The sequence below is a fragment of the Amphibalanus amphitrite genome, unplaced genomic scaffold (genome assembly GCF_019059575.1).
Source record: "Amphibalanus amphitrite isolate SeventyFive unplaced genomic scaffold, NRLGWU_Aamphi_draft 000291F_arrow, whole genome shotgun sequence".
In the NCBI taxonomy this organism is placed as follows: domain Eukaryota; kingdom Metazoa; phylum Arthropoda; class Thecostraca; order Balanomorpha; family Balanidae; genus Amphibalanus; species Amphibalanus amphitrite.
In genome coordinates, this window is record NW_024881786.1 from 141869 (window position 1) to 167132 (window position 25264).

At 58.5% G+C, this 25264-nt stretch overlaps 1 protein-coding gene across 2 annotated transcripts in view; it reads left to right on the top strand.

Moving 5' to 3' along the window:
* The window catches only part of LOC122387608 (homeobox protein OTX2-like), a 133801-nt gene that overhangs the window by 38260 nt on the left and 70277 nt on the right, over positions 1 to 25264 (top strand). For both annotated transcript variants that reach the window (XM_043377951.1, XM_043377956.1), the window contains exon 2: positions 687 to 815. In XM_043377951.1, coding sequence (XP_043233886.1) covers positions 811 to 815 — 5 coding nt within the window. In that variant the 5' untranslated portion in view covers positions 687 to 810. The remainder of the gene's footprint in view (positions 1 to 686; positions 816 to 25264) is intronic.

Here is a 25264-nt window from a genome sequence, read left to right on the forward strand (position 1 = left end):
GAAAAAGGTGCGCAGCTAACAAGCTAAAGCTATAGCCATACTATAGCCATACTATAGCCATAAGTCACCTATACCGAAGATACTGCCTTCTAGTTACGTCACAACACTAGTTACTATGAAATAATTTTCGTTCTTATGCCTATTTGTTAAGTTGAACGAAAATATCGAGATAAAATAAGATCAGGCATTGTGAACAGGCCTCTACTAATGGGTATTTCTAAAACGGTCGCTTTACATTGTGCATGCTTGTGTCGGCGACGTCGACGACGCTTCCCAATTTTTAAGAGTAAATAGATGACATTGTGTGTCAGCATTCCTCGGCTCACACTATTGTAGTCATGCCAGGGGAACAGGAAATGATGGTCAAACATATTTTACAACTTCCTGCTTTTTTTGTTTATCATGATAGGTAGGTATACTTCTAATGCGGAAGGAAAATTAGGCCATCTCAATGATTATCGTTGAGTAGCAAGCAAAATTATTTATTATGAGAGCAAAGTAACGGCGTCATATATTGTGGCTGAACTATGTAAGCTGTGACATCTCCATTCTTTCAGCTTGGTGTGCGTTTCCATGCTAACGATGGCCGCGATATACGCGGTCCGGACTCCGTCCCACACCTCGCTGTGTTCCGGTGGATCTAACACAAACAGCGGACTGCTCTAACCGTGTCTCGTGTGTTCCAGTGCCTCCCTGTGAGCCGGTGACTCGTGGCTGTGCAAGTGGCCGCCATCGCGCGTGCACCGTGTGTCCGCCCGAGCCCCAGCGTCATCGACTGACACCAGCTCGCCCTGCTCCGTCACCCTCTGGATGAGGTAAGTCGGCCCGCTCCCCGCACGCCCGGCACCCTGACTGCGCGCACTGATGTATCAATCTGCAAATCAATAACGGCGTGACATTCACCGGCGAGCGGCCGCCGGCTGACTTCGGACGCAAACACACCGCCCCCTGAAAAAACAAACGCGCCGCGCCGCTCAATGCCGCCGCCGCGCCGCATTGTGCGGTGGCGATCGCGGCGCGCGCGAGGCGCCCGAAATCTCGGCCGACCGGCCGCTCTCACACCCCTCAGTGGTGACAAAGGCGGCGCCAATGAAATCATCGGCCGGCTGTATCAATTATTCATGGCTGGCGCTCCGGCGGCGGGCGGCGCGGGCCGGGCGACGATCGTGGCGCCGTCAGTGCGCCGGCTCCGCCGCGGTGGACACCCGGCCGCACTCACGGTGCTTAGTGGCGGGCGGTGACGGGATGGAGGGCCACTGCCGGGCCCTGCGGTCCCTCCCTGCAGAGGAGATAGAGCGAAAATACTGATCGGATATTATCACAACAAACTCGCTCCGGGGAGCAAATGGATGGCTACGCAACAGCACGTGATGGGGGGGGGGGGGGAGGAGCCGAAAACGAAACATACAAATTGCACATATTTTGTGCCTACGCATCACACATATGCGGCACTGCTGCCGCATCTCAAAAATCACTTTTCCGCGGTTTGCTATTTATGGAGTTCAAGGTCTTGTGCGGGTAAATTCAACAACTAAAGGTGGGTACGGCGCGGAGCGAGGATGCTCTTGTTGGGACTGAAAGCATGCTTTTCTTGTCGTTACTCTTCCTCTTTCTTTTCCATTCCTCTCTCTTTCTCTTTCGTTCCCCTCTCCCTCTGATACCGTTCGTGACTGCGTATGTATGTGTGGCGGGCTACTGCCGCCTTCCCCTCAGTCAATGCGGATGACTGCCGCCTCACGCACGCCCAGCGGCCGAGCTTGGGTCTGCACGCCAGAGCCGGGGTTCACTAGGTGCCACGGCGCGTCTTCACCGTGTCTCCATAGGGACAGAGGAGTGGCCAGAAATGTGACACGATGTCAGATTTACTCTCCGTTGAGCGAATCTTGTTTTGGAACTAACGTTATCAAGACAACCAGCCAAGGCAAACATGGCAATCAGACAGAGAAATATAGCATTTAAATGTAGCACATTGGAATGGCTTCGACGTCATTTAAGGTAGCGTATGTGCAGATTGTGCACACTGCATGCCTACTGCTCAACCGATAAATGGAGGTTTGATAGTTGAGGCAAATACTAAAGCCAATAACACTGACCTGCACAAAACAAAAGAGTAACGACACAGCATGCAGAGCTGGTTTTAGCACAGTCCCGATCAACTGCAGCATTTCTCTGAACCGTTCTGAAGTGCGCCTGTCCAATTCAGCTGTCCGGTGCCAGTTGTGTGTGACAGTGGTGGGGTGAGCTATGCGGTGGGTGGCCACGATGCCCGCTGCTCGGCAGTGTGGCGGTCCGTGTGCCGTCCGCTGGCCGCCGGGCCGGGGGCCCGCTGCTCACCGCGTACAGTGAGACCCCGTACGTCTGCCGGTCGTCGGACGGAACAATGGCCCGACCGTCCGACATCGGGACGCTGTCGAGGCGCCCGGGGATCGATGAGGCATTGCTGCGTCCGTCAGACGCCGTCCCCGGTACACAGAGAGAGACGCAGATGACTCTGCTCCGTCCCACAGAGGGACGCAGATGACTCTGCTCCGTCCCACAGAGGGACGCAGGCGACCCTTCTCCGTCCCACAGAGGGACGCAGGTGACTCTGCTCTCCGTCCCCAGTCCACAGAAGGGCGTATACAACTCGACTGCGGCCCTCAGACGCCTTCCTCGGTACGGAGCGGGGCACAGTCGACCAGGCCCCTCCCCATTTCACAGAGGGGCATAGTCAACCCCCCCCCCCCTACAGTCCACAGAGGGAACAGTCGACCAGACCAGACCCCTCCCCAGTCCACAGAGGGGCACAGTCGACCAGACCCCTCCCCAGTCCACAGAGGGGCACAGTCGACCAGATCCCTCCCCAGTCCATTGTCCAGGGGGACACAGGCGACTCTGCTGCGTCCCTAGTCCGGAGAGGGACGCAGTCGACTCTGCTGTGCCCTCAGAGTCAGACCCCTTTTCAGTCCAGAGGGGGACATAGAAGACTGTTTCTCGTCCTTCAGCGGGCTCGGACCCCTCTCCAGGTCAGATAGAGATCCCATCTCCAGGCCAGATAGAGATCCCCTCTCCAAGTCAGATAGAGATCCCCTCTCCAAGTCAGATAGAGATCCCCTCTTCAAGTCAGATAGAGATCCCCTCTCCAGGTCATATAAAGATCCCCTCTCCAGGTCAGATAAAGATCCCCTTCTCCAGGTCAGATAGAGGTCCCCTCTCCAAGTCAGATAGAGATCCCCTCACCAGGTCAGATAGAGATTCCCTCTCCAGATCAGATAGAGATCCCCTCTCCAGGTCAGATAGTTAGAGGTCCCACCTCCAGGTCAGATAGAGGTCCCTTCTCCAGGTCAGAATAGATCTCTCCACACACGCGACTCTTCCCGTCTCTTAGTCGACTCTGCACCTCGGTTATTCGACTCAATTTTTCCACTCAGCGCGAAGTGGACACAATTGACTCTTGATCACTCGTTGACCGTTCGATCGTAAGAACCAGGGGAGGCTCGATTGTGCTTTGCGAAGCCCGGCGCTGCTCAAAAATTGGTGCCGCGGCCGTTTCCCGAAGTCCCGGGTCGATGGCTGACCCCAGCATCCTCCCTGTTGTTCCACCGCGGTACCGCGCCGCTCTACAAAATCTCTTCAGCTTTCCACTCTCAGGTTGTGTGCCTATTTAGGTTTGTTGTACGTGCGACGTTGGTGCCCTTTCCAATTTTAGAGTTGAATAGAAATAGATTGCTAGGTAGTTGGTTAGAGACCAACTAAGACAAAAAACAAAAAACAACAGCAATAGAATGGCTGAGTCAAAGGGAGTGTCATGACGAGCTCTATGGATGAAATCATCAGTGCACGGAAACTGTTTTGCTGGTGATGTAGGATCTGTGCAATCTCAGTCTGATCATCATTGATGTCAGGCAGCTGAGCCCTGCAGTCGCACATGAATTGATGGGCCCTTGTCCTCTGGGCAAAAGTGAATCCTGAATAATAACCTGATGCACTATCTCAGTTCATTGTTAACTATTAATCAATCAATTAACAAAATCTGCACTAATATGAACCTCATCCATGCTGGGTAAACGATTACATATGGCCGCGCACTTAAACGCTATGATCTCATGTCGTGTGAATTTTCGACCGGTGGTAAGACAGCTTGCGGGTCTGATATGGTTCTTTTATACCATGTGGTCAGCTTTGTGGTATCGATTCAACTACATAATTACACTGAATCGAGATATTTGAGCACTCAATGCATGTTTATAATGCGTTGAGTCAAATCGACTTGTTGACATACTAGCCGTGTTGACGACGGGTTATCTGGCGAATGCACCTAATATATGACAAATCTGCATCAAATCTGTTTTACAACAAATAACCTAGCATCATGAAGTTACTTCAGTGTTTTAGTCGTGTTTTAATCGAAAATAATGCTTAATAATTTAAAAACCAGTATAACGCCTTTTGCGGCGACTAACGGAGCGAGCGAGAGGGTGGGCCTTGAACGTGCGAAATTTCGAGGAGGTACCTCCAACTGAGGTGCACGGCACCTTGCTAACCGGTCTCTAGCGATGTGCCAAATTTGAGCACAATCGGCCCAGCCGTTCTCGAGATCTAGAAGCGGCACCCTGCACGTGCGCACGTGCAAAATGGGTCCCAACTGACTTGTGCACGGCACCCCACTAACTGGTCCCTAACCGTGTACCAAATTTGAGCGCCATCGGTCCAGCCGTTCTCGAGATCTGGAAACGACCCCTGCACGTGCGCACGTGCAGCAGCACCCCAACTCTGACGCATGGATATGCAGTGCCTAGTGGGTGCCTACCTACATGCCAACTTTGAGCGCAATCGGCCATGTAGTTACCGAGATATTGCAACAATTACAAAACTGACACCTCTTCGTTTTGCACGTGGCACGTGCATAAGGGGTCACCCACATGCATCGGGAATAGTCCAATACTTGGTAGAAGGAATGAAGCTACCCTACAAAAATTACCGCATGTAAATCGGTCAAGTGGTTGCTGAGATATAAGCCTCGCAAAAGCGTCCGCACGGCCGGCCGGCCGGCCGGTTGGCCGGCCGCTCATACTCAGAAATTTCCGTTAATCTAAGGAAAGACTCCGCTCGCTTCGCTCGCTCCGTAATCAGGTTTTGATTTAATAAGCAGCTAGTGCAACCCAACTGATGACTATTAAGAAACGCGATGAACATACCTTGACAAAATCTGCACCAAATCTGCAAAAAATGTGGACCAAATGTGGACCAAATGTGTACCAAATAGCCGTTATGAAGACGGCTATTAACATACTTTAACTTCAACTTTTCCCTTCATTTCTGTTATGTCATTCCTTTCGACCTCGAGCAAACTTCGAATTTTTCTTCTACAATATAATTTTAACAGGACTACCTATATGTTACATAACTGTTGAACACGACACCATATTTGATGTGTTTTCGTAATGATTTTCAGATGAATACTTTTATAATTGCTAAGGCATATAAGAGCCTGAAATGAAAGATAACTACTATTTCGAAGCCTCTCTGGCATCAGCACTCAGAAAACAGCTGCCGGCTGGCTGCCTGCGGGTCGCGTTTTGAATAGCATTCTCACAACAATGGCGAGTCCTTGCCGTCCTGACCTCCAGCAATGCCGGTGGCCGCGCCGGGTATGTCCCGGGGGCGCGGCGACTCTCGCCGGCAGAGGGCCGCCCTGAGAACAGCCGCCGTCGGCCGGAGAGTTGCACAACGCTGCACAGGCTCTCGTGACGCTGGCGGCATTTTTGCCGCATTGTCTGTCTCCGCGCTGCGTGAACGATGATTCGCCGCGGCCGTTGTGAAACTGCGGGGGATCGGCGCACCCGGCTCGTCCGTCAATTCTGCCCGCCGACCATCGACGGACGGCCGTGCCGGGCATAGCCGGCGCGCCGGGGGCCGGGGCCGCGGCAGGGAGCGGCACGGGACGGGTATACTGCAGGGACCGCTGCTGAGTACTGGGAGCGTCACGGACCGGGAACAAACTGCCGCTGAGAGCGTCACGGGCTGAGAGCTGACTGCTACTGGGAGCGTCACGGGCTGAGAACTGACTGCCGCTGGGAGCGTCATGAGCTGATGTCAGCCGCCGGACAGGTCGTCCCGGGTCGACCGTCCCCGGGCGGGTCAGCGTCACACATCGACCGTCCCTGGACGGGTCAGCGTCACACGTCGACCGTCCCTGGACGGGTCAGCGTCACACGTCGACCGTCCTTGGACGGGTCAGCGTCACACGTCGACCGTCCCTGGACGGGTCAGCGTTACACGTCGACCGTCCCCGGGCGGGTCAGCGTCACACGTCGACCGTCCCTGGACGGGTCAGCGTCACACGTCGACCGTCCCCGGGCGGGTCAGCGTCCCAGGTCGGTCTCAGCCGCCGCGCCGGACGGCGCGGGTCGACGGGCCGCCACGGAGGCCGGCTCCGCTGGGGACATGGGTTGATCCCGCTCCGAATCTGACGGTTTGTCGCGGAGTGAGCATTCACAGAGTAAGCACAGGTATTCACAGAGTAAGAACTGGCGGACTCAGAGGTGACACTCAGTAGGAACTCGTTGAGCCAGGGCAGTGGTAGCCTGTGTGTGATGTCATGCCATGGACGGTTGCGGACGCCCCACCTGAGTAGTGAGCACCCACACATCGGTGGGTCCTGATGTCATGACACGGAGCCACGGAGGCGGCGCCGTTTGGGTGGTCCATTGTACCGCCGCTCAACACAGACGGGCAATCAGTGAGCCGCTGATAAGGGTCGCTGCGACGCGCGTGTCGCCGCGGCCGACACGGTGACGGATCGGCGCTGTCCGCGCGGCTCCGGCCCGGCCGTCGGCAGCTCCGATTATGACGCGGCCGGCGGCGGCCCACCGCAGCGATAAGCCCGCCCAGCGCTCTGCTATTGATCAGATCAGAGCCCACACTAGGCGAGCGCCAGCTCAGACGGCCGCGCGGCGGCTCCACACTGGGCGAGCGCGGCCAGCTCCGGCGGCCGGCGAACGAGGGACGACAGAACGGTACGGATGCTAAGTCCGAACGAGGGAGATCGAACGGGACGGAGACTGAGGTCTGGTCGAGGAGCGGCCGTACGGGACGGAGCTAAGGTCCGCAGCGTGCGAAGGACGGCCATGGAGGGCGTACCTACTCGCTGGAATGGCCGTGGGCGCGGTCACCCAACCTTTACGGGTGATGCCGGCGTGTCCTCAGCGGCCCGCCTCCGCCGCCCTGCGGACCTCCCTCTCGGCGCGGACCGTGGAGGCGGGCGGGGCCGCCGGCCGGCGATGTCGTCCCTCGATGGGGCCGGCGCCGACCGGCGAGTTACCGGCGTCATTGTCGCGTGCCAGCCGCCGGCCCGTCCGCCGCGCTATCTGCAAACCGCTAACGAATGGCACCGGCACGGCTCTCCGTCAGGCCAAGGAGTGGCGGCCGCGGGAGGCTGGGTGGAAGACCGCCACTCTTAGGAGCCGAGGAGTGGCAACCACGGGACTGGGTGGGGGACCGTCCCTCGCAGGAGCCAAGGAGTGGCGGCGCGGAACTGGATGGAAGACTGTCCCTCGCAGGAGCCAAGGAGTGGTGGCCCAGGGACTGAGTGGAAGACCGTCGCTCGCAGGAGCCAAGGAGACAGGAGTGGCGGAGGCCGCGGGACGTGGCGGGGACCGCCGCTCGCAGGAGTCGATCAGAGGGAGCCGTCAGGAGCCAGTGGGCGAGCCGCCAATACCTCCGCTTGGGAGAGCTGAATTCCGTGTCGGTGGAAGCTGAATTCCACGTAAATAGGGAATCTTACTTACACATAAACCAGTTTGTCGGGGGGAGGGGGCTGTTTACCATTATTACAAATGCCCCGTTTTGTGACTCTGAAAACACTCATGCATGCTGCATACTAAATATACCAATTGGGCTCAGCTATCATATATGTCTGTGGTGGCATTTATAATACATGTGCTGGCACCCTGCCGTGCTTAGCACTAATTTTATTCAGCGTTGTACACAGCACGCAACAAGCTGTAACGAGTGGAGTATATCACATCCTGCCCGGGCGAGGCTCTTATGCATATCTCCATAGGTGATCTTAGAATGATATGCTGGCACAACGATTCTCATTTATAACGTGGCATATTTGCCGACGCCTCTTCATTTTCGGCCGGCACGGCAGTGTACGTGGCCCGGCTCACCCGCTGCCAACTGGGGTACATGGTAGCCGTCTGCAGTCATAATCGCCTCGTATATCATCGTCGACATTTCGGAATGAAGACACGCCGAGCGCTGAAGCTGTAAACGGTATAGCGGCTTTAGATGATGGAGATTATACTAATGACTTCAGCTCGTCTCAGGAGCGGCTGGCACGTCTAAATCACCGTCGATAGGTCCGTGGTGCCATATTGTCGGCAGCCGCCCGGACTGGCCGACTGGCAGGAGCCGTTTGTCCCGACGCCGGCGCGCGTCGCGCTGTCGTCTGTTTAGCTGTTAGCGGGTGTTTGGCACCATTTATCTGTGTATTCGCGAGGTCAGGGCTCGTGTCCCAGAAGTGGCCTTTCACCGCGCACTTGTAGTTGCATGGCTCTCACTCACGCGTCTCAGCGAAGTTGTTTGGGGTCAGCATTTTTCCAGTCAATTGGGCCTGTAATCTCGCATCGCTCGTCCCGTGTCCTGAAGTATTTATGTACTCTTCATTCTGTGCCTTTTGTCGTGCAAATCTCATATCCAGTTAGCCACGTCATATCCCTCGATCGTTATCCCGTGCCCCGTGTCCCTTGTACCGTGTCCCGTGTTCGTTGTCTCGTGTCCTGTGTCCCGTGTTCTGTGCCCCGTGTCCTGTGTCCCGTGCCCGTGTCCGTGCCTCGGGTCCCGTGTTCGTTGTCCCGTGCCCCGTTTCCGTGTCCCCTGTCGCCTGTCCCGTGCCATGTGTCCGTGTCCTTCGTTCCTTGTCCTGCAGTGCCCCGTGTCCCCTGTCCCCTGTCCCCTGTCCGTCCCCTGTCCCCTGTCCCCTGTCCGTCCCCTGTCTCCTGTCCCCTGTCCCCTCTCCCCTGTCCCCTGTCCCACTCGGCTCGCGGTGCCGGGGTGTGCGAGGGCCGGACCGGGCCGGGCAGTGCAGCGGTGCCGTAGGTGATTTGTCGTGCCCGGCCGGCGGGAGGGCCGCCCGCTGCCACCACCGCCGCCGCGCAGATAACTCGGCGCGAATTTCGGACCGGCGATTTATCGGCGAATAATGTGACATCTTTACTGGCGGCCGGCTGCAGTCCTGGTGATAACTTGGCCGGGGGCGCCGCGCAATGGCACGGAGACGGAGGGGGGGAGACGGTGACGGTGACGGGGTGACGGGGTAACTGTGACGGTGTGACGGTGTGACGGTGGCGGTGGTGGTGGTGGTGACGGTGTGACGGTGTGGCGGTGAGATGGTGCCGTGTGACGGTGACGGTGTGACGGTGTGACGGAGACGGAGGGGGGGGGGGAGAAGGTGACGGTGACGGTGGTGGTCGTGGTGGTGGTGGTGGTGGTGTGACGGTGTGACGGTGTGACGGTGTGACGGTGTGACGGTGACGGTGACGGTGGTGGTCGTGGTGGTGGTGGTGGTGGTGGTGGTGGTGGTGGTGTCGGTGTGACGGTGTGACGGTGTGACGGTGTGACGGTGTGACGGTGACGGTGGTGGTGGTGGTGGTGGTGGTGGTGGTGACGGTGGTGACGATGGTGGTGGTACTTCAGCTGTGAGTAAATGGTCGTCCGAACCGTGAACGGAACTCTCACCAGACCCCAGCCTATATACTCGTAGTTACCTATTCAAATGCTGCAGCTTCTAATGGCGCATCCACGTTCCGACCGCCACGCCTGATTGCTGCCATAGCCACGCTATTATACAGAAGAAAGGCGTCACTCGGCGGGGTTTCGGATGCAGTGTCTGTTCATCAGAATGGAACGTTCACTCCGCTGCTGATCACGCTGCACATTCAGCTGAGATTGGGTGTCGTATCACGTCTCAGTTTTACGGTATGCCTTCGATGTTTGCATGTAATTGAGACGTGCTGAGTGCTGTGCCCGAATGAATAATAATCGATCCTAGATCTATTATGAGGCTCTTATTGAACGATATCGCTGTTATCTGAAACATAACCAACTGTTGGAAATTAAAGGATTATGACTCAATTAGATGAGCGACACGAAGATCATGAGAGCGCCAGTTTGGCACCGACTAAGTTTAATGTGAGCATTGCTGGCTGTGGATTACGGAGGGCGGTCCCTGATAGCGGCTCGTATAGTACCATGGGAATACCGCGCGGCCACGGACCGGCGCGGCGGACTCTGGGTCGGGGGCCACTCCGTGTCGCTCCCGGACCTAACCTCCTGTCCCGGCGCGGGAGGTTAGGTCTGGTCCTCCTGTCTCGAACACAGGAGCCGCGCAGCCACCGGCGCACTCGGCGCCGTACTCCAACACCGACAAATGTCTACAAGGCATTGCGCTTAGCGGCCCGAGTCGGCCCCGGCTCCTGCCCCGGCTCCGGCGGCGGCTGATTGCCGACGCGGCCGGCCGGAGCCGCCCGGCGCGGCGCGGCGCGGCGCGGCCATCCCGGCTGCGTGCCGCGCCGGACCATTGGCCGCCGCCGGAACAATTCATAAATTAGTCCGTCTCGGCCGGGGCGCGGCGCGGTGGCAACAGATCGCCAGCCGGCCGCCTAATCCCCGCCTATCATGGGCGCACACGCTCCCTTTATGGCCGTGGTTATTGGAGCGGCGTGCTACCGACGAGCGCGGCGACGAACGAGGAGGAGGAGGAGGAGGAGGAGGAGGAGGAGGAGGAGGAGGAGGAGGAGGAGGAGGAGGAGGAGGAGGAGGAGGAGGAGGAGGAGGAGGAGGAGGAGGAGGAGGGGGAGGGGAGGAGGAGAGGAGGAGTCCCCTCACTGGAGAGGACTAAGTGCTTCCAAAACGCTGACCCTCCCAGAACAAGCCGCCAAAACGCCGAGGAGGAGAAGGGAGACTAGGCGGGGGATGCCCTTTTAGACCTCTCCTTCCTTAAGAAGGAGGCGAGGAAGAACTGTCGGGGCGGTATGTCGGACCGATGATGCCGGTTTGTCGCGCTGATGTCGGGCTGATGTCGGCGCGCGGAGGCTGGTCTGTCAGCCGGCCGGATGCAGCACCCACCGGCCGGCCGTCGGTCCGCGTCGCCGCGCAGGCGCCGCCGGCGGCTCGATGCTATCAGCTGATTCACGCGCGCCGGTGTCGCGGCGATCGGCCGCGTCGCGCGCCGTTAGATAAATCGGCGGCGGCGGTTAGTGTCGACCCGACCGAGGTGGACACGCCAGCCGGCCTTTTATATGGAGATGGTCCGGAGGTCGCGGCCGCACGAGCGACGGCCGCACGAGGAGCCGGTACGCCACGGCACGGCCGGACGAGGGGCCGGTACGCCACGGCCCGGCCGGACGAGGGACCGGTACGCCACAGCACGGCCGGACGAGGGGCCGGTACGCCACAGCACGGCCGGACGAGGGGCCGGTACGCCACAGCACGGCCGGACGAGGGACCGGTACGCCACAGCACGGCCGGACGAGGGGCCGGTACGCCACAGCACGGCCGGACGAGGGGCCGGTACGCCACAGCACGGACGGACGAGGGACCGGTACGCCACGGCCCGGCCGGACGAGGGGCCGGTACGCCACAGCACGGACGGACGAGGGGCCGGTACGGCTCGGCGGCGGACGGACGAGGGGCCGGTACGGCTCGGCGGGGGACGGACGGAGGCCGGTACGCCTCGGCGGCGGACGGACGGAGGCCGGTACGCCTCGGCGGGGGACGGACGGAGGCCGGTACGGCTCGGCGGGGGACGGACGGAGGCCGGTACGGCTCGGCGGGGGACGGACGGAGGCCGGTACGACTCGGCGGGGGACGGACGGAGGCCGGTACGCCACGGCGGCGGACGGACGAGGGGCCCGTACGCCACGGCGGCGGACGGACTGGTCCCGGGGGCTGACTTGATGCGGAGAACGGGCTGAGGACGACCTGACCCCGCTGACCTGTCGCAGAGCAGGAGCTCGGTGTGAGTCAGACTGACTCCTGGTGACCGAATCTGCGCCAGTGGAACTCCGAAGTTCCCGAGCTTTGCTTTGCGTAACCGTTTCATGTAATACTATCCAATTTGTCCACTTTACGGTGATTCATACCTGCCTGCTACATTTGTGCAGACCTCAAAAATTCACATGGTTAGTACCGTACTTCGTTGCACACATTGCCCCCCCCCCCCCCTGTCCCCCTGATGCAGCGAAGGAGTGGTAAAACTGCGTGGTGCCAGTCGATGCCGATGTCCATACATGGTCCGGGACCGGTCGGTTCCCACGACCACGGGCGCCGGTCGGGCCGGGCCTTCCTATCGGACCCAGTCGGGCCTACCTATCGGACAGAACCAGCTCCGGAGCCGACCGGCCGGCTAGGGCCTATCGCGGAGGATCGCCAAGCACACACGGCATTGGAGCACTTCGTGTTGTGTTGTCTGTTTTTAACAAATCGCAAAGCGAGACGTTTGACTTCCTCAATCTAGAATCTAACCTACCTCGTGACATTGTTCGTGCTGTTTCTCATGCATGATTGTATGATGAAAACGGCTGAAGACGACATAGTTACGTTTCATTTTGAATAGTCATTTTTTTGTGGGGGGGGGGTCTCAAAGCAAAGCGACTACGTCTGCACGCGGAATATTTTCCCATCGGAGAAAAAGCATGACAATTGTACGGTAATTGGGCGTGGTCCATGCGACGACTGCGCGTTCCCAGGGCGCGGTGTGCGTGCGCCTGTCTGTTCGACTGTACCGCGGTGTCATCGTCTGCGCGGGTCAGCCGGCCCGCGCGGCGTTCTGAAATAGAGCGGCAGACTGAACAGCTGTGTTCCTCTACAGCAATGTAAACAAATCAACCATAAAAAATGTTTTTTTTTTCATTCATGTGCCGAATTTTCATGCAATCTTGTGTTTCATCTGCAGCAGAGTTTATTGAGGAACAGAGTTCCTCTGTCTGTTGACTCGGATTGGTGATGTGCCCCTGAGGCGGGTGACCAACTCCTTCTGTCGCTGTCATTGCGTGTTCTCCGTCGGTCCCGGGTGACCCACTCCTTCTGTCGCTGTCATTGTGTGCTCTCCGTCGGTCCCGGGTGACCCACTCCTTCTGTCGCTGTCGTTGTGTGTTCTCCGTCGGTCCCGGGTGACCCACTCCTTCTGTCGCTGTCGTTGTGTGTTCTCCGTCGGTCCCGGGTGACCCACTCCTTCTGTCGCTGTCGTTGCGTGTTCTCCGTCGGTCCAGGGTGACCCACTCCTTCTGTCGCTGTCGTTGCGTGTTCTCCGTCGGTCCCGGGTGACCCACTCCTTCTGTCGCTGTCGTTGCGTGTTCTCCGTCGGTCCCGGGTGACCCACTCCTTCTGTCGCTGTCGTTGTGTGTTCTCCGTCGGTCCCCACCGTTTCCATCCCGTTCAGCCGCGCTGAGCTCAACCGAACATCTGTAGTGAGCTTCCATGCCAATCAGTGGTCTGTGGCTGGGGGGCAGAGGCTCCCAGTCAGGGAGAGACGGCAGTCTGTCCCTGACTCCCAGACTGCCGTCTGTGGGGGAGCAGAGGCCCTCCGTCTCTGTGAGTGCCGTCTGTGGAGTGTGGGGAGCAGAGGCCCTCCGTCTCTGTGACTGTCGTCTGTGGGGAGCAGAGACCCTCCGTCTCTGTGACTGCCGTCTGTGGGGAGCAGAGGCCCTCCGTCTCTGTGACTGCCGTCTGTGGGGAGCAGAGGCCCTCCGTCTCTGTGACTCGTCTGTGGGGAGCAGAGGCCCTCCGTCTCTGTGACTGCCGTCTGTGGGGAGCAGAGGCCCTCCGTCTCTGTGACTGCCGTCTGTGGAGTGTGGGGAGCAGAGGCCCTCCGTCTCTGTGACTGTCGTCTGTGGAGTGTGGGGAGCAGAGGCCCTCCGTCTCTGTGACTGCCGTCTGTGGGGAGCAGAGGCCCTCCGTCTCTGTGAGTGCCGTCTGTGGAGTGTGGGGAGCAGAGGCCCTCCGTCTCTGTGACTGTCGTCTGTGGGGAGCAGAGACCCTCCGTCTCTGTGACTGCCGTCTGTGGGGAGCAGAGGCCCTCCGTCTCTGTGACTGCCGTCTGTGGGGAGCAGAGGCCCTCCGTCTCTGTGACTCGTCTGTGGGGAGCAGAGGCCCTCCGTCTCTGTGACTGCCGTCTGTGGGGAGCAGAGGCCCTCCGTCTCTGTGACTGCCGTCTGTGGGGAGCAGAGGCCCTCCGTCTCTGTGACTGCCGTCCGCGGCGACCGGCGCCTGCTGATCGCCGCTATCTGGCCGCCCTGGCACGGAATGCCGTGCACGTGTCCGCCGGTACCGGATGGCGGTGCTTGGACGACTTTACGGGCCGGCGACGGCTGCGCTCATTTGCGGCCGTAACAAAGTGTCAAATAATCAGCTAGTGGGGCCGTTAATCTCCAATTCGGCCGGCTGAACGGCAAGCGGCCGCAGCCCGCTGTCCGCTGCACGTCTTCATAGTGCGGCTGTCGTGCTCCGGCGGCCATTCCGGGCCCGTCTCCGGGCTGAGCTACGGGCCGTTACGCCTCCGGACGACTCCGTAAACAATCAGTTATCTGTGATATTCTGTCCCCGCAACACGCCTTGTGGGCGTCCGCAGCTGCAACAAAATACCAATGGAGCCTCTTGAATTTGCCAGCCTTAACGATGACGTGTATTGTGTGTACTAATTAGTTCATACTTCTCGGGAATACAGTTGTCTGTTTCAGCAGTATTCTTTACGCATTCTTTCCCGTGCCTTTATCGTTTGTTAAGTATTCAGTCCCTTGCCGTCTACCTAACTTTGTTCCGTGCAGTCTTTTCCTATTCATTCTAGTTCAACCTCCATCCCATTACGAGAACCACCGTCGTCCCGTCCCGTCCCGTCTCGTCCCGTCTCGTCCCGTCCCGTCCCGTCCTGTAGTGTCCCGCCCCGTCCCGTCCCGTCCCGCTCTGTCCCGCGCAGAGCCGTCCCATCCAGCCACCCCCCCCCCCCCTCCCTCCCCGCCTCCACCGTGCTGATCTCTCTGTTACAAAGCCGGTGCGTAAATCACAGCGCTCCATTACGGCATTGTCTATGTGTGTGCTTATGCAGATGGTGGCCGTTACTCGCCGCCGCCGTGCCGGTGACGTCACTCGCGTGCCGGTGACGTCACTGCCGGTCCCGGGCTCTATTTACGGCGGTCGGTGCGGTGGCGAGCACCACGCAGCCCGGCGTCGCGCCGCGGCTGCTTTTTCAATTAGCGAGCGCCGCTGGCAAAGATGGGGAGGAATGGAGAGGTAGGAAGAGGTGTGCCGAGGTGGGAGGGGTGGACGCGCCCGGCCGAACCGGCAGACCGAGTGCCGCCCGCCGGACTCGCCACGCCGCCGTGGCTGCAAATTGCGCCGGCCCGGCGCGCCGTGCACCGCGCAGTAAATAATACAGGCCGGCGGCGCGCTCCACCGGCCGGTGTATCATTTTTACAGTGACCATTGTCGCCGTCACGGCCCATTCGGCCGGAGAAAACCGGCCGGCGCGCGAGCGATTTATCTCGCGCCGCCGCCACTGTCATGTAGCCGAGGACATAAAGGATTTTTATAATGCCGTATTTCGCGAGTGCGCGGCTGGCATCTTCATTGGGCGCGGTGCCGGACAAATGATCGGTTGGCTCGTATTTCGCGTGCCGCGCGGCCCACGGCGCGGCGCTGGTGTCGCGGCGCTCGGCGGGGGGCGCGGCCGAGCCGCGGCGACCACGACCCCGCCGGCCGCGACACGCGCGCCACAGGACACCGGGCGGCCGTCCCACACGGTTTATCGGTGATATTTCAGGAAGTGCTGGGCGCGACCCGAGTCAATGGGTCCCTGATTGCTAACGGAGCGCGACCCGTGAGGTCCTGCGACCAAGTCAGCACTGCGGCTGCGCCCACTTCGGAGGATTGCTAGGCGATGCCTGCAATGAACAAGGGAAAAGTTACGATTGCTATAAATTCAAACCTCGCTATTTCCGACCAACGTAGATGTATTTTATGCTGCATGGAAAATTATGAAATGGACTGGTAATTCTGCTCTGGATGAACTGAGAATTTGTTATGTGTGTCAACTGCCAAGACATGCCTTGTGTAAGCATTCTTTTCATCTGATCGATTAATGCATTCCATAAGCGACTGCCCTCCATTTGATGTGCCGTAAGCAGGCTTGCTATCCATTGCTACACTGCCATTGTTACTTTAAATAAAACACTGAACGACAGAAAACTGAGGAGAAACGATCCGGCAATGAGCAAATACCAAGGTAAAACGCAACATTAGATACACTCATTTATATTACGAAGCGTAATAACTCCGTTTCTTACAAATAAATCGCGCAGCTGAGTGGTGACTGCAACTGCGCACAGCGCACGATCGCTGCTGGGCAGCCGCCTGCCAGCTAGCGTGATGCTGTGCCGGAGGACAGCTGTGGCGTGGGAACTGCAGCGCCTCACAGGAACCTAGCACCAAGGCCGTCGGAACGTGCTGCTTGGTCGGCTCCTGTGAACAGTTCCCACCGCGCGTAAGCAAAACTGACACAATAGCAAGTGCATTGCATTTATGCAGCATTACTCAGATCGGAAACGCCGTTGCGGAGTAGGTGAGCCACGGAGACGGTCTGCCTGCCTGTGTCCGTGGAATGTCATTGTTGCGGCCGGCTGCTGATAGCTGCTGGCCGGTCGGCAGACTGCGCAGCCGATCGGCTCGACTGCTATGCACGACCCCGGCCCCGGAGTGGGAACGGTCAGCAGAGGCGGCGTAGCGGCGCTCCGCATTCCCGCCGCGCCGCTGGGATGCGCCGTGTGCGAAACGCGCGGCCGTCGCAGAGTTTCGTGATGAGCGCGCCCTTCGCTGTGCGGCGCGGCGCCGCTTTCACAGGCGGCGTCTGCAGCGCCGGCATCTGGGAGACATTCCACGTCGGCCGGCCCCGCGGTGCACTGTGCCGCCGTCGGTCCGCGGCTCCGCGGCGCAGCGCTCCGCGGCGACCGGTGGCCGGCTAACGGGACCCGGCGCACAACAAACAACGCACCCACCCCCCACCCACCTCCTCGAGGCAGCTGGGTAACTCAGCAACGCGGACATCCCACTGCATCGCTGCAACTCGGTAATGGATGGCTACTGATAAAGAGAGATTGTCATCTGGTCAGAAAGGTCTCATCTGTTCATGCTTTCCCGACTGCGCTGCAATTCGGTCAGCTGACGTAAATGACATTGGTACTGGACAGTGCTCCGCGAGTGAAACGGAGTGCACTGACGATTGCGGCCGGCCGGCTCGCCTTGAACTCTTGCCGAGACGGGATGTCGCGGTGCGAGCTCCGACAGACTGTTACCGTTAGGAGCTCCGACAGGATGTCACTTGACCATCCGATAGGGAGCTACGCGCCGTACCACCGCCGTCAGGGTCCTGCACTCACCCACCCACTCACTCACTCCTCATTTACTCACTTACTCACTCACTCACTCACTCACTCACTCACTCCCAGGGTCAGGGTCATTTACTCACTCACTCACTCAACATCTCTCTCTCTCTTCTCTCTCTCTCTCTCTCTCTCTCTCTCTCTCTCTCTCTCTCTCTCTCTCTCTCTCTCTCTCTCTCTCTCTCTCTCTCTCTCTCTCTCTCTCTCTCCTTTCATTGTTTTTGGCCGTCTGATGCATTTGCGCTCTTGTCGTTTTTGATGCATCGTCATACGGTCACGTATTGCAGGATATCCCATCCTGCATTCTTGCTTAAGATTGCTTTTGTGAGTGCCTCGATAACATTTTAGTGTTTCTGAGGTAAACATGTTTGTCTCCTTCTAGTGAGGAACTCCAGTTGGTCCTGAGAGTGAATACATACCTGCAGAAGCGTGTTATTGAAACTGTGTACACCAGCTGTCAGTGATATTCACAGCCGAGCCATGCACTTACAGAGTGCCCCCGACATTTCGTAAGTCACCGTGATCACAGTCCAGGATTGCCACCTGTCTCAGTCATAGACGGGTCTCAGAGCTGTTAATCTCGGCGGGAGACATGTGGCGGTTCATGCACGGGGAAAGCCATCCGTCCACTCCTGACGGGGGAGGCAGACCCCCTCCCCGACTGTAAACGTCAGACCCCTTCCCCGTCGGATGCTGTACCCCATTCGGTGGCGCGGTGACCGGCCACCTCAGACGGCGGCTGATGCTCTCCGAGGGCTGTGTAATATGTAAGTACATGTATATGGAGCAGCCCCGCGGCAGTGCGGCAGAACTGGGAGCCGCTACCTACCCATCCCTTCGGTATATGACGTCACGGGGAGTGACGTAGGAGACGGGTCGGACGGCGCCCGCCGCGCCCCGCCCGCTGAAATGGAACACCCGTCTCCCTGGGCTGGGCGTGTGGCGCCCTGTAACTCGGGGTGTGTCAGCGCGTGTCAAAAGGTGCGTCACTGGGTGGGTCACCGCGTCTCTGTGGGTGTGTCTCTGGGCGTGTCACCGCGTCTCTGTGGATGTGTCTCTGTGGGTGTGTCTCTGTGGGTGTGTCTCTGTGGGTGCGTCACCGCGTCTCTGTGGGTGTGGCTCTGTGGGTGTGTCTCTGGGTGTGTCACCGCGTCTCTGTGGGTGTGTCTCTGGGCGTGTCACCGCGTCTCTGTGGATGTGTCTCTGTGGGTGTGTCTCTGTGGGTGTGTCTCTGTGGGTGCGTCACCGCGTCTCTGTGGGTGTGGCTCTGTGGGTGTGTCTCTGGGTGTGTCACCGCGTCTCTGTGGGTGTGTCTCTGGGCGTGTCAGTGGCATGTCAGTGATGTGTCAGCGGGTTTCACCGTGTCACAAGGTGTGCCATGCTGGATGGGCCTTCCTGTTTTCGCAATGTGTGTGTCCGTGTTCTGCTGAGCGACTTGGCCGGCTTGTAGCCCCACACACTAACACCCAATCACTCAAACACCCACCAATGCAACCTATACAGCAGGGTTCCACGCTGCAATTAACCCATGGTATGTGGGCAATTACACACATGTGTTCGCATGTTAGACCGTGCAGTAAGAGGCTTCAGTCACTTCTAAAAAAGTGAGAAGAACGCTACCGCAATTTCTTTTAACTTTGCTCGATGTCGCTACTCGGTTCTGTCGTGCGGTGTGCAGGTATGTTTTGTGACCCCCTGTTCTGTGGTGCGGCGGTGCGCCAGTTTTGTTACGACGGTGAGCCGAATCTGTCACTGCGGTGCCCCAGGTTTGTCACTGCCTTGCGCCAGGTTTGTGACGGCGGTGCGCCGGGTTTGTGACGGCGGTGCGCCGGGTCCGTCACCTGGCCACCGCAGGCAGCTGAGCGCTGATGGCGGCGCTGATGGTGCGGTAACTGAGCTGTCCTACACGGCTGTCCTACACGGCTCGGCTATGTTATCGGCGCGGGGATCGCAGCCGCCACAGCTGACGTACGGAGGCAGTCGGTCTGAAGTCTGAACATTGCCAGCCCGAGTCCCGACCGACACGCACCATGAATATTCTACAGACATAACATAAACGGATATACAGTCTGCCTCAACTGACTAAATATCTTAGAAGAAAACAATGCATCTAATGCGCTGAATCAGGATCACAGCAGTGTCAACATAACGCACGATATAGTTTGAATCCTTTGCTTTCCCGCGCTGGACCTGCTGACAGGTCAGTCTCCGAACCCGCCTCTTTTATCACTGTTCAACCCGCTCCTGTGCCGAAAGATCGGGTCGTGGCTATCCCTACAGCATCACCGACACACGGGGCCTCTACTGTCGTACTCGTGACCGCGTGTGCCACGGTACGGGCTGGTCTACCCGTGGTACGGGCCGGTGTACCTCGGTACGGTGCGGTATACCACGGTACGGGCCGGTGTACCACGGTACGGGCCGGTATACCACGGTACGGGCCGGTGTACCTCGGTACGGTGCGGTATACCACGGTACGGGCCGGTGTACCACGGCACGGTACGGCGAGCCTATACCACCCACAAAAACCACCTGCCATCAGTCCGACAAACACCTTCATATTTAATAGCCCGCGGCAAAAAGGCGCCGCGGCGCGTCGGCGGCGTATTTGGCGCGGTCGGCAAAAACGGTCGGTCAGCGCGGCACGGCGGAGACGCTAGCGGCGCGGCTGATGGAGCTGTCAGCGCGGCCGCCGGTCGCCGGTCGGCGGTCGGCGGGGGTCGCGTTACCGACCCGGCCCCGGCGCCGTGTCCCGCTAATGGGACTCGGCGCTGAACGCTGAGGCTGCTGCCGGGATGGATGACCGAAAAGCCGGCCGTCTTCACGGTCTCGCGTGCAGAGCTATCGGCTGATTTTGCCGACTGGTCCCGGTAGCAAATGTCAGTTTTGCCGGCTGTGCTGTTGGTTGTCATCAGCGTATGACAGGCCCTCCTAACCGGCCGGCTGAGCAGATCCGTATGACAGACCCGGTCAGATCCGTATCACAGACCCGTCCAGACCTGTACGGCAGACCCGGCCAGACCTGTACGGCAGACCCGGTCAGACCTGTACGGTAGACCCGGTCAGACCTGTACGGTAGACCCGGTCAGATCCGTATGACAGACCCGGTCAGACCTGTACGGCAGACCCGGTCAGGCCCGTATGACATACCCGGTCAAATCCGTATGACAGACCCGGCCAGACCTGTCCGGCAGACCTGGTCAGACCTGTACGGTAGACCCGGTCAGATCCGTATGACAGACCCGGTCAGACCTGTACGGCAGACCCGGTCAGGCCCGTATGACAGACTCGGTCAGATCCGTATGACAGACCCGGTCAGACCTGTACGGTAGACCCGGTCAGGCCCGTATGACATACCCGGTCAGACCTGTACGGTAGACCCGGTCAGATCCGTATGACAGACCCGGTCAGACCTGTACCGATAGGCGTTATCACAAGTGTATTTGCGGCCATTGGGGCGTCGTAAGAAAAGAAGAAAACAACTGGCCCCAAGAACTTTAAATTATCAGTTAGCATGCACCTTTTCCTTGATCTGTAGAGAATTTACCATTAATTGCTAGAGAACATTGCATTTAAAATCGTCCATCTATGTTTTTTTCATCGTTTGCACAATATGTTCTTTTATTAAGCTAGAAACACTAATTAGAAATAGTTCCCGCATCATCAAGAACAATAGGGAAGGCTTGAAGTGAATACAATAATCTAAACGGTGTTGTAATCTATGTGAAGACACTTCTAAAATTGCCTGTAGAAATATTGAAGGCAAAAGTTCAACTTTTTCACAAGACGGATGTCTATAAACCTATTCAACGTGTGACAACTCAGCCGGTATTTCGTCGCCTACAGCCCAGCTTTCCCTAGTGACAGATAGAGGCGCTGCTATCGATGTCCGCCCGTGCCGCCTAACGCGGTAGACCCGGTCAGATCCGTATGACAGACCCGGTCAGACCTGTACGGTAGACCCGGTCAGGCCCGTAGGACAGACCCGGTCAGACCTGTACATACGGTAGACCCGGTCAGACCCGTATGACAGACCCTCTCGGTTCCCCCTCTGTAATGCAGATCCGGTCAGACCCGAGACCGGCCGTATGTACAGTGCCGTCTATGTATGTAGGGCAGGCCCGGTCTGCCGCCTTAATGAGGAAGGTCGCGGCTGGTCTGTGTAATTGCTGTAAGCCGCCGCCGCCGCCGTCGCTGTCACAGAAATCCGCCGCCATGGCCGGGCCGGATCCGCCGCGGAATATCCGCGTATAGCCGCTTCTGTCCGCACCTGCAGTGGGTAGCGTCATTATCACAGGGGGCGAATCAATCAGCTGTGCGCCGCCGGCCGGCAGGCCTCATTACTGGCTAATGGAGTGCTCTACACAATTTACATGTTTATGGAACGGTTATTTATCAGATGTGCTGTTTATTCATTTCATTGTATCACCAACAACAGGTGGCTAAGGTACAACGACCTTTTTGATGAGTACATTATCGTGTCGCTGCTTAGCATACGATTAACTCGAGTTAAACCCTTGATTAAGATATTCGCGTTACTGTTAGCGTCAACAAAAGTCTTCCAAACGTTAAAAGACGAATTAATCACATATCATTTGTGGTCTTCTCTGCCATGGATTACCAGCAATACTGAGCCGGCGACCGGACTGTGCCTGACATTCAACATCGGCATTTTTGGGCAGCATTGGGCCCTTCCCGGTATTTCGCTCTGGATTATTTCACCGGTCGGTGTATTCCAGTAATGGGTCCGACAGCGCTCGTCTCACCGTATCCTGGAGCTAAGGTTATATTACGGTGTATTCATGTGGATCGCTGCATCTGAACACGGCTTTACTCCGAACCAAAGCGGCGGCAGCATAATCTGAGAGCTAGAGGGCAGAGCGGAACTCTGCTCACCAAAGTCGGCACTCGGCTCCGGCAGGGCTTATATATTTCCTGCTTGTAATGCTATGATAGTTTGCCTTTTTCACTATGTTCATTAGCATGAACGGTATAGAAATAACCACCACTAAATGGCACCACTAGTTTTTTTCTTTAAAAGAGAGTTTGTCAGTCAACATTCCGAAGCTCAGTGCGTGAATTGGCCTGCTATGTAGATTGCCTTTTATGCAAAGAAGAAATCAGAGACCTAGAGATAGAAAGGGAGAGAGAGAGAGAGAGAGAGAGAGAGAGAGAGAGAGAGAGAGAGAGAGAGAGAGAGAGAAAGAGAGAGAGAGAGAAGGAGAGAGGGACGGGTGTCCCGAGCCACAGATTGTCCTCGGGGCGGAGGAGCGCCCCGTGCCACCACCTGAGCCCTCTATCGGTCCCTGGGAAACTGGCGATGACCCATCTGCGCCAGAGTCCCGGGGCACGGATCCCCGCTCGCAATGCATCTGTTGCCTCCAGAGCGGGAGCTGGCTACGATCAAATCAGGCTGCGCTGCGCTCTACTGCAGTTTCAGAGCGGCAGGACACTGCACGCCTCCTCGCTCCCGTCCAGTGGTACCGGCACCTGTAAAATGAGACCGGTTACACCTGACGGCCGGCCCCTGCCCCGCCGTCTGCGCCGCCGCCTCGGCTGCTCCCTGTCGTTTGAATATTCATCTCTCGGCGGCGGGATTCGCAGCGGTGTCGCGGCCACACTCGGACACTTATAAATCGGCCATGAACAGCGGACCACACTTAGCTGCGGTATGTCTGACACGCCGGCTGCGGCGGCGGCGGCGGCGGTCAGGGGTGAGACCAGCGCGGCCGGCGGCGCTAAGAGCAGCCGCAAAGCACCTCTGCCCTCAGCACCTCTGCCGAGCAGCACCTCTGCCGCTCAGCAGCTCTGCCGCTCAGCACCTCTGTCCCTCACCCTCAGCAGCTCTGCTGAACAGTACCTCCGTCTGCCCGTCGCTCGAAAGGGAGTGACGACACAGACGGCGAGCGGCCGACCCGCGGCACAGCTACCGAGTGCAGTGGGCGTCAGGGCGGTGACCGGTCACACCCGAGACGGGTCAGATCGGTGACAGGTCAGGCCGGAGGCAGGTCAAGAACCAGCCGACAGTATCGGGTCAGAGCAGTATTGTAAGAACCTCAGATAGCAGGTTAGAACAGTAGCGGGTCAGGGCAGTGACGGGTCAGAGAATTAACGGGTCCCGCTGGTGACAGACCAGGCCGGCGTGTCGGGTCACGGTCCGCGATGACCGGGTCCTGGACGGCGCGCCGGCCAGAGAACGCCGCGGTTACTGAGCAGGGCTGACACGGGCGGCTGGGCAGACTCTATGTGTGGCTCATGTTCTGAGAACGCAGAGATATTGCGGTGTCAGGGTACGAGGCACTTCGTTTTTTTTTTTGTCCCGAAACGTACGTTCTGGAGATTGCAGAACGTACCCAAAGTGGCTCAAATAATGTCTGACTTCAGCAATCTGTTCAAGCGTAACATGCGAGCCATGCTCCACGAACCAACGAGACCGACGAAATTCATGTAATGTGACAGCAGGTCAGATGCTTGGATATTGATTTTTTAGTGTACCGAGTGCCGAGTTCATTGACCAGTGAGGTCAGTCCTGGGAGGCCAGGGACCGATGAGGTCAGTCGCTAGACTGGGATGTCAGAGACCGCTGAGGTCAGTCACCAGACTGGGGGCTCAGGGACCGAATATGCCAATCCTGAGAGGTCACAAGCCGGTGAGATCAATCTTGGGAGGTCAGGGATCGGTGCAGTCATCCCTGGGAAGTCAGGGACCGGTGAGGTCAGATGACAGGTCACGGACCGGTGAGGTCAGTCCAAGCTGCCAGGAAACGGTGAGGTCAGGGACTGGTGAGGTCAGTCCTGGGAGGTCAGGGACCGGTGAGGTCAGTCCTGGGAGGTCAGGGACCGTTGGGGTCAGCTGTGAGGTCAGGTGACGGGATTAGTGAGGTCCCAAGACCCGGAGCTGGGTCACTCTGGGCGCTGATGGGCCGATAGGCGCCTGCTGCGCCGCCGTCTGTCCCGCCGGCGCCGACAATCCACCGTCAGCGGACGACAGAGGACACTGTCACTGTAACTGGAGAACCAGAGCCGCCCAGCCGACCCACCCAGCCACTCTCCCGGCCTGTCCGCCCCGCCCGGCCCCGCCCGGCCCTCACACAGCACGCCATGGAGCGTCGGGCCAGCTCCGGCCGACCTGGGGCCTATTCCTAGAAACGGACGCCGCCCATCGAGAACTCGGCAAACCGAGGCCAAATGGCGTTCTCAGAACGGCCGCCGCTGCAGGTCGGTTGCGTCACCGGGTCCGAATACCGGCCACATGCCACCTGTCGCGGCGCGCGGGTCAAGTTTCGGGCGGCTATCTGATCCATAACTAGTGGCGCGTGGCGGAGGGCCGCCCGCCGCCGACGCGTCACGCTCGAAACGGTGGCCAGGACACTGCAGACTGGACGCAAGGTGCTTGATCCACCGGGCGCCCCTGCTTAGGTAATGGCCATTGGTCACCGTTTCTGTTTGCATGTGGCTGTGAGGTCTGGTTGACTTCGGTCTTCCTCTTCGTATGTGATTTGTCTCTGCTCTGCTCTGTCTGTATGTCTGCTTTATATGCTCCTATCTTTGCGGCCCTGGCAGCGGTACCCGCCCGCCCAGCCGGCAAAGGGGCGGGGGGGGGGGCAATTAGGCTGCGGTCAGTGGCGATAATTGTCGGTCTCTATTACAGCCACCTGTTCGTGTAATGAGGGGCGGGCCGGTCCCTCCCTCTGCGCCGGCCGCACGGGCCGACCCGGCGCGGCGGTTCATAGTGGTAGCGGCGATATGAGCCCCGCTGGCCCGGCCCGGCGGTTCATAGTGGTAGCGGCGATATGAGGCCCGCTGGCGCGGCGCGGCGGTTCATAGTGGTAGCGGCGATATGAGGCC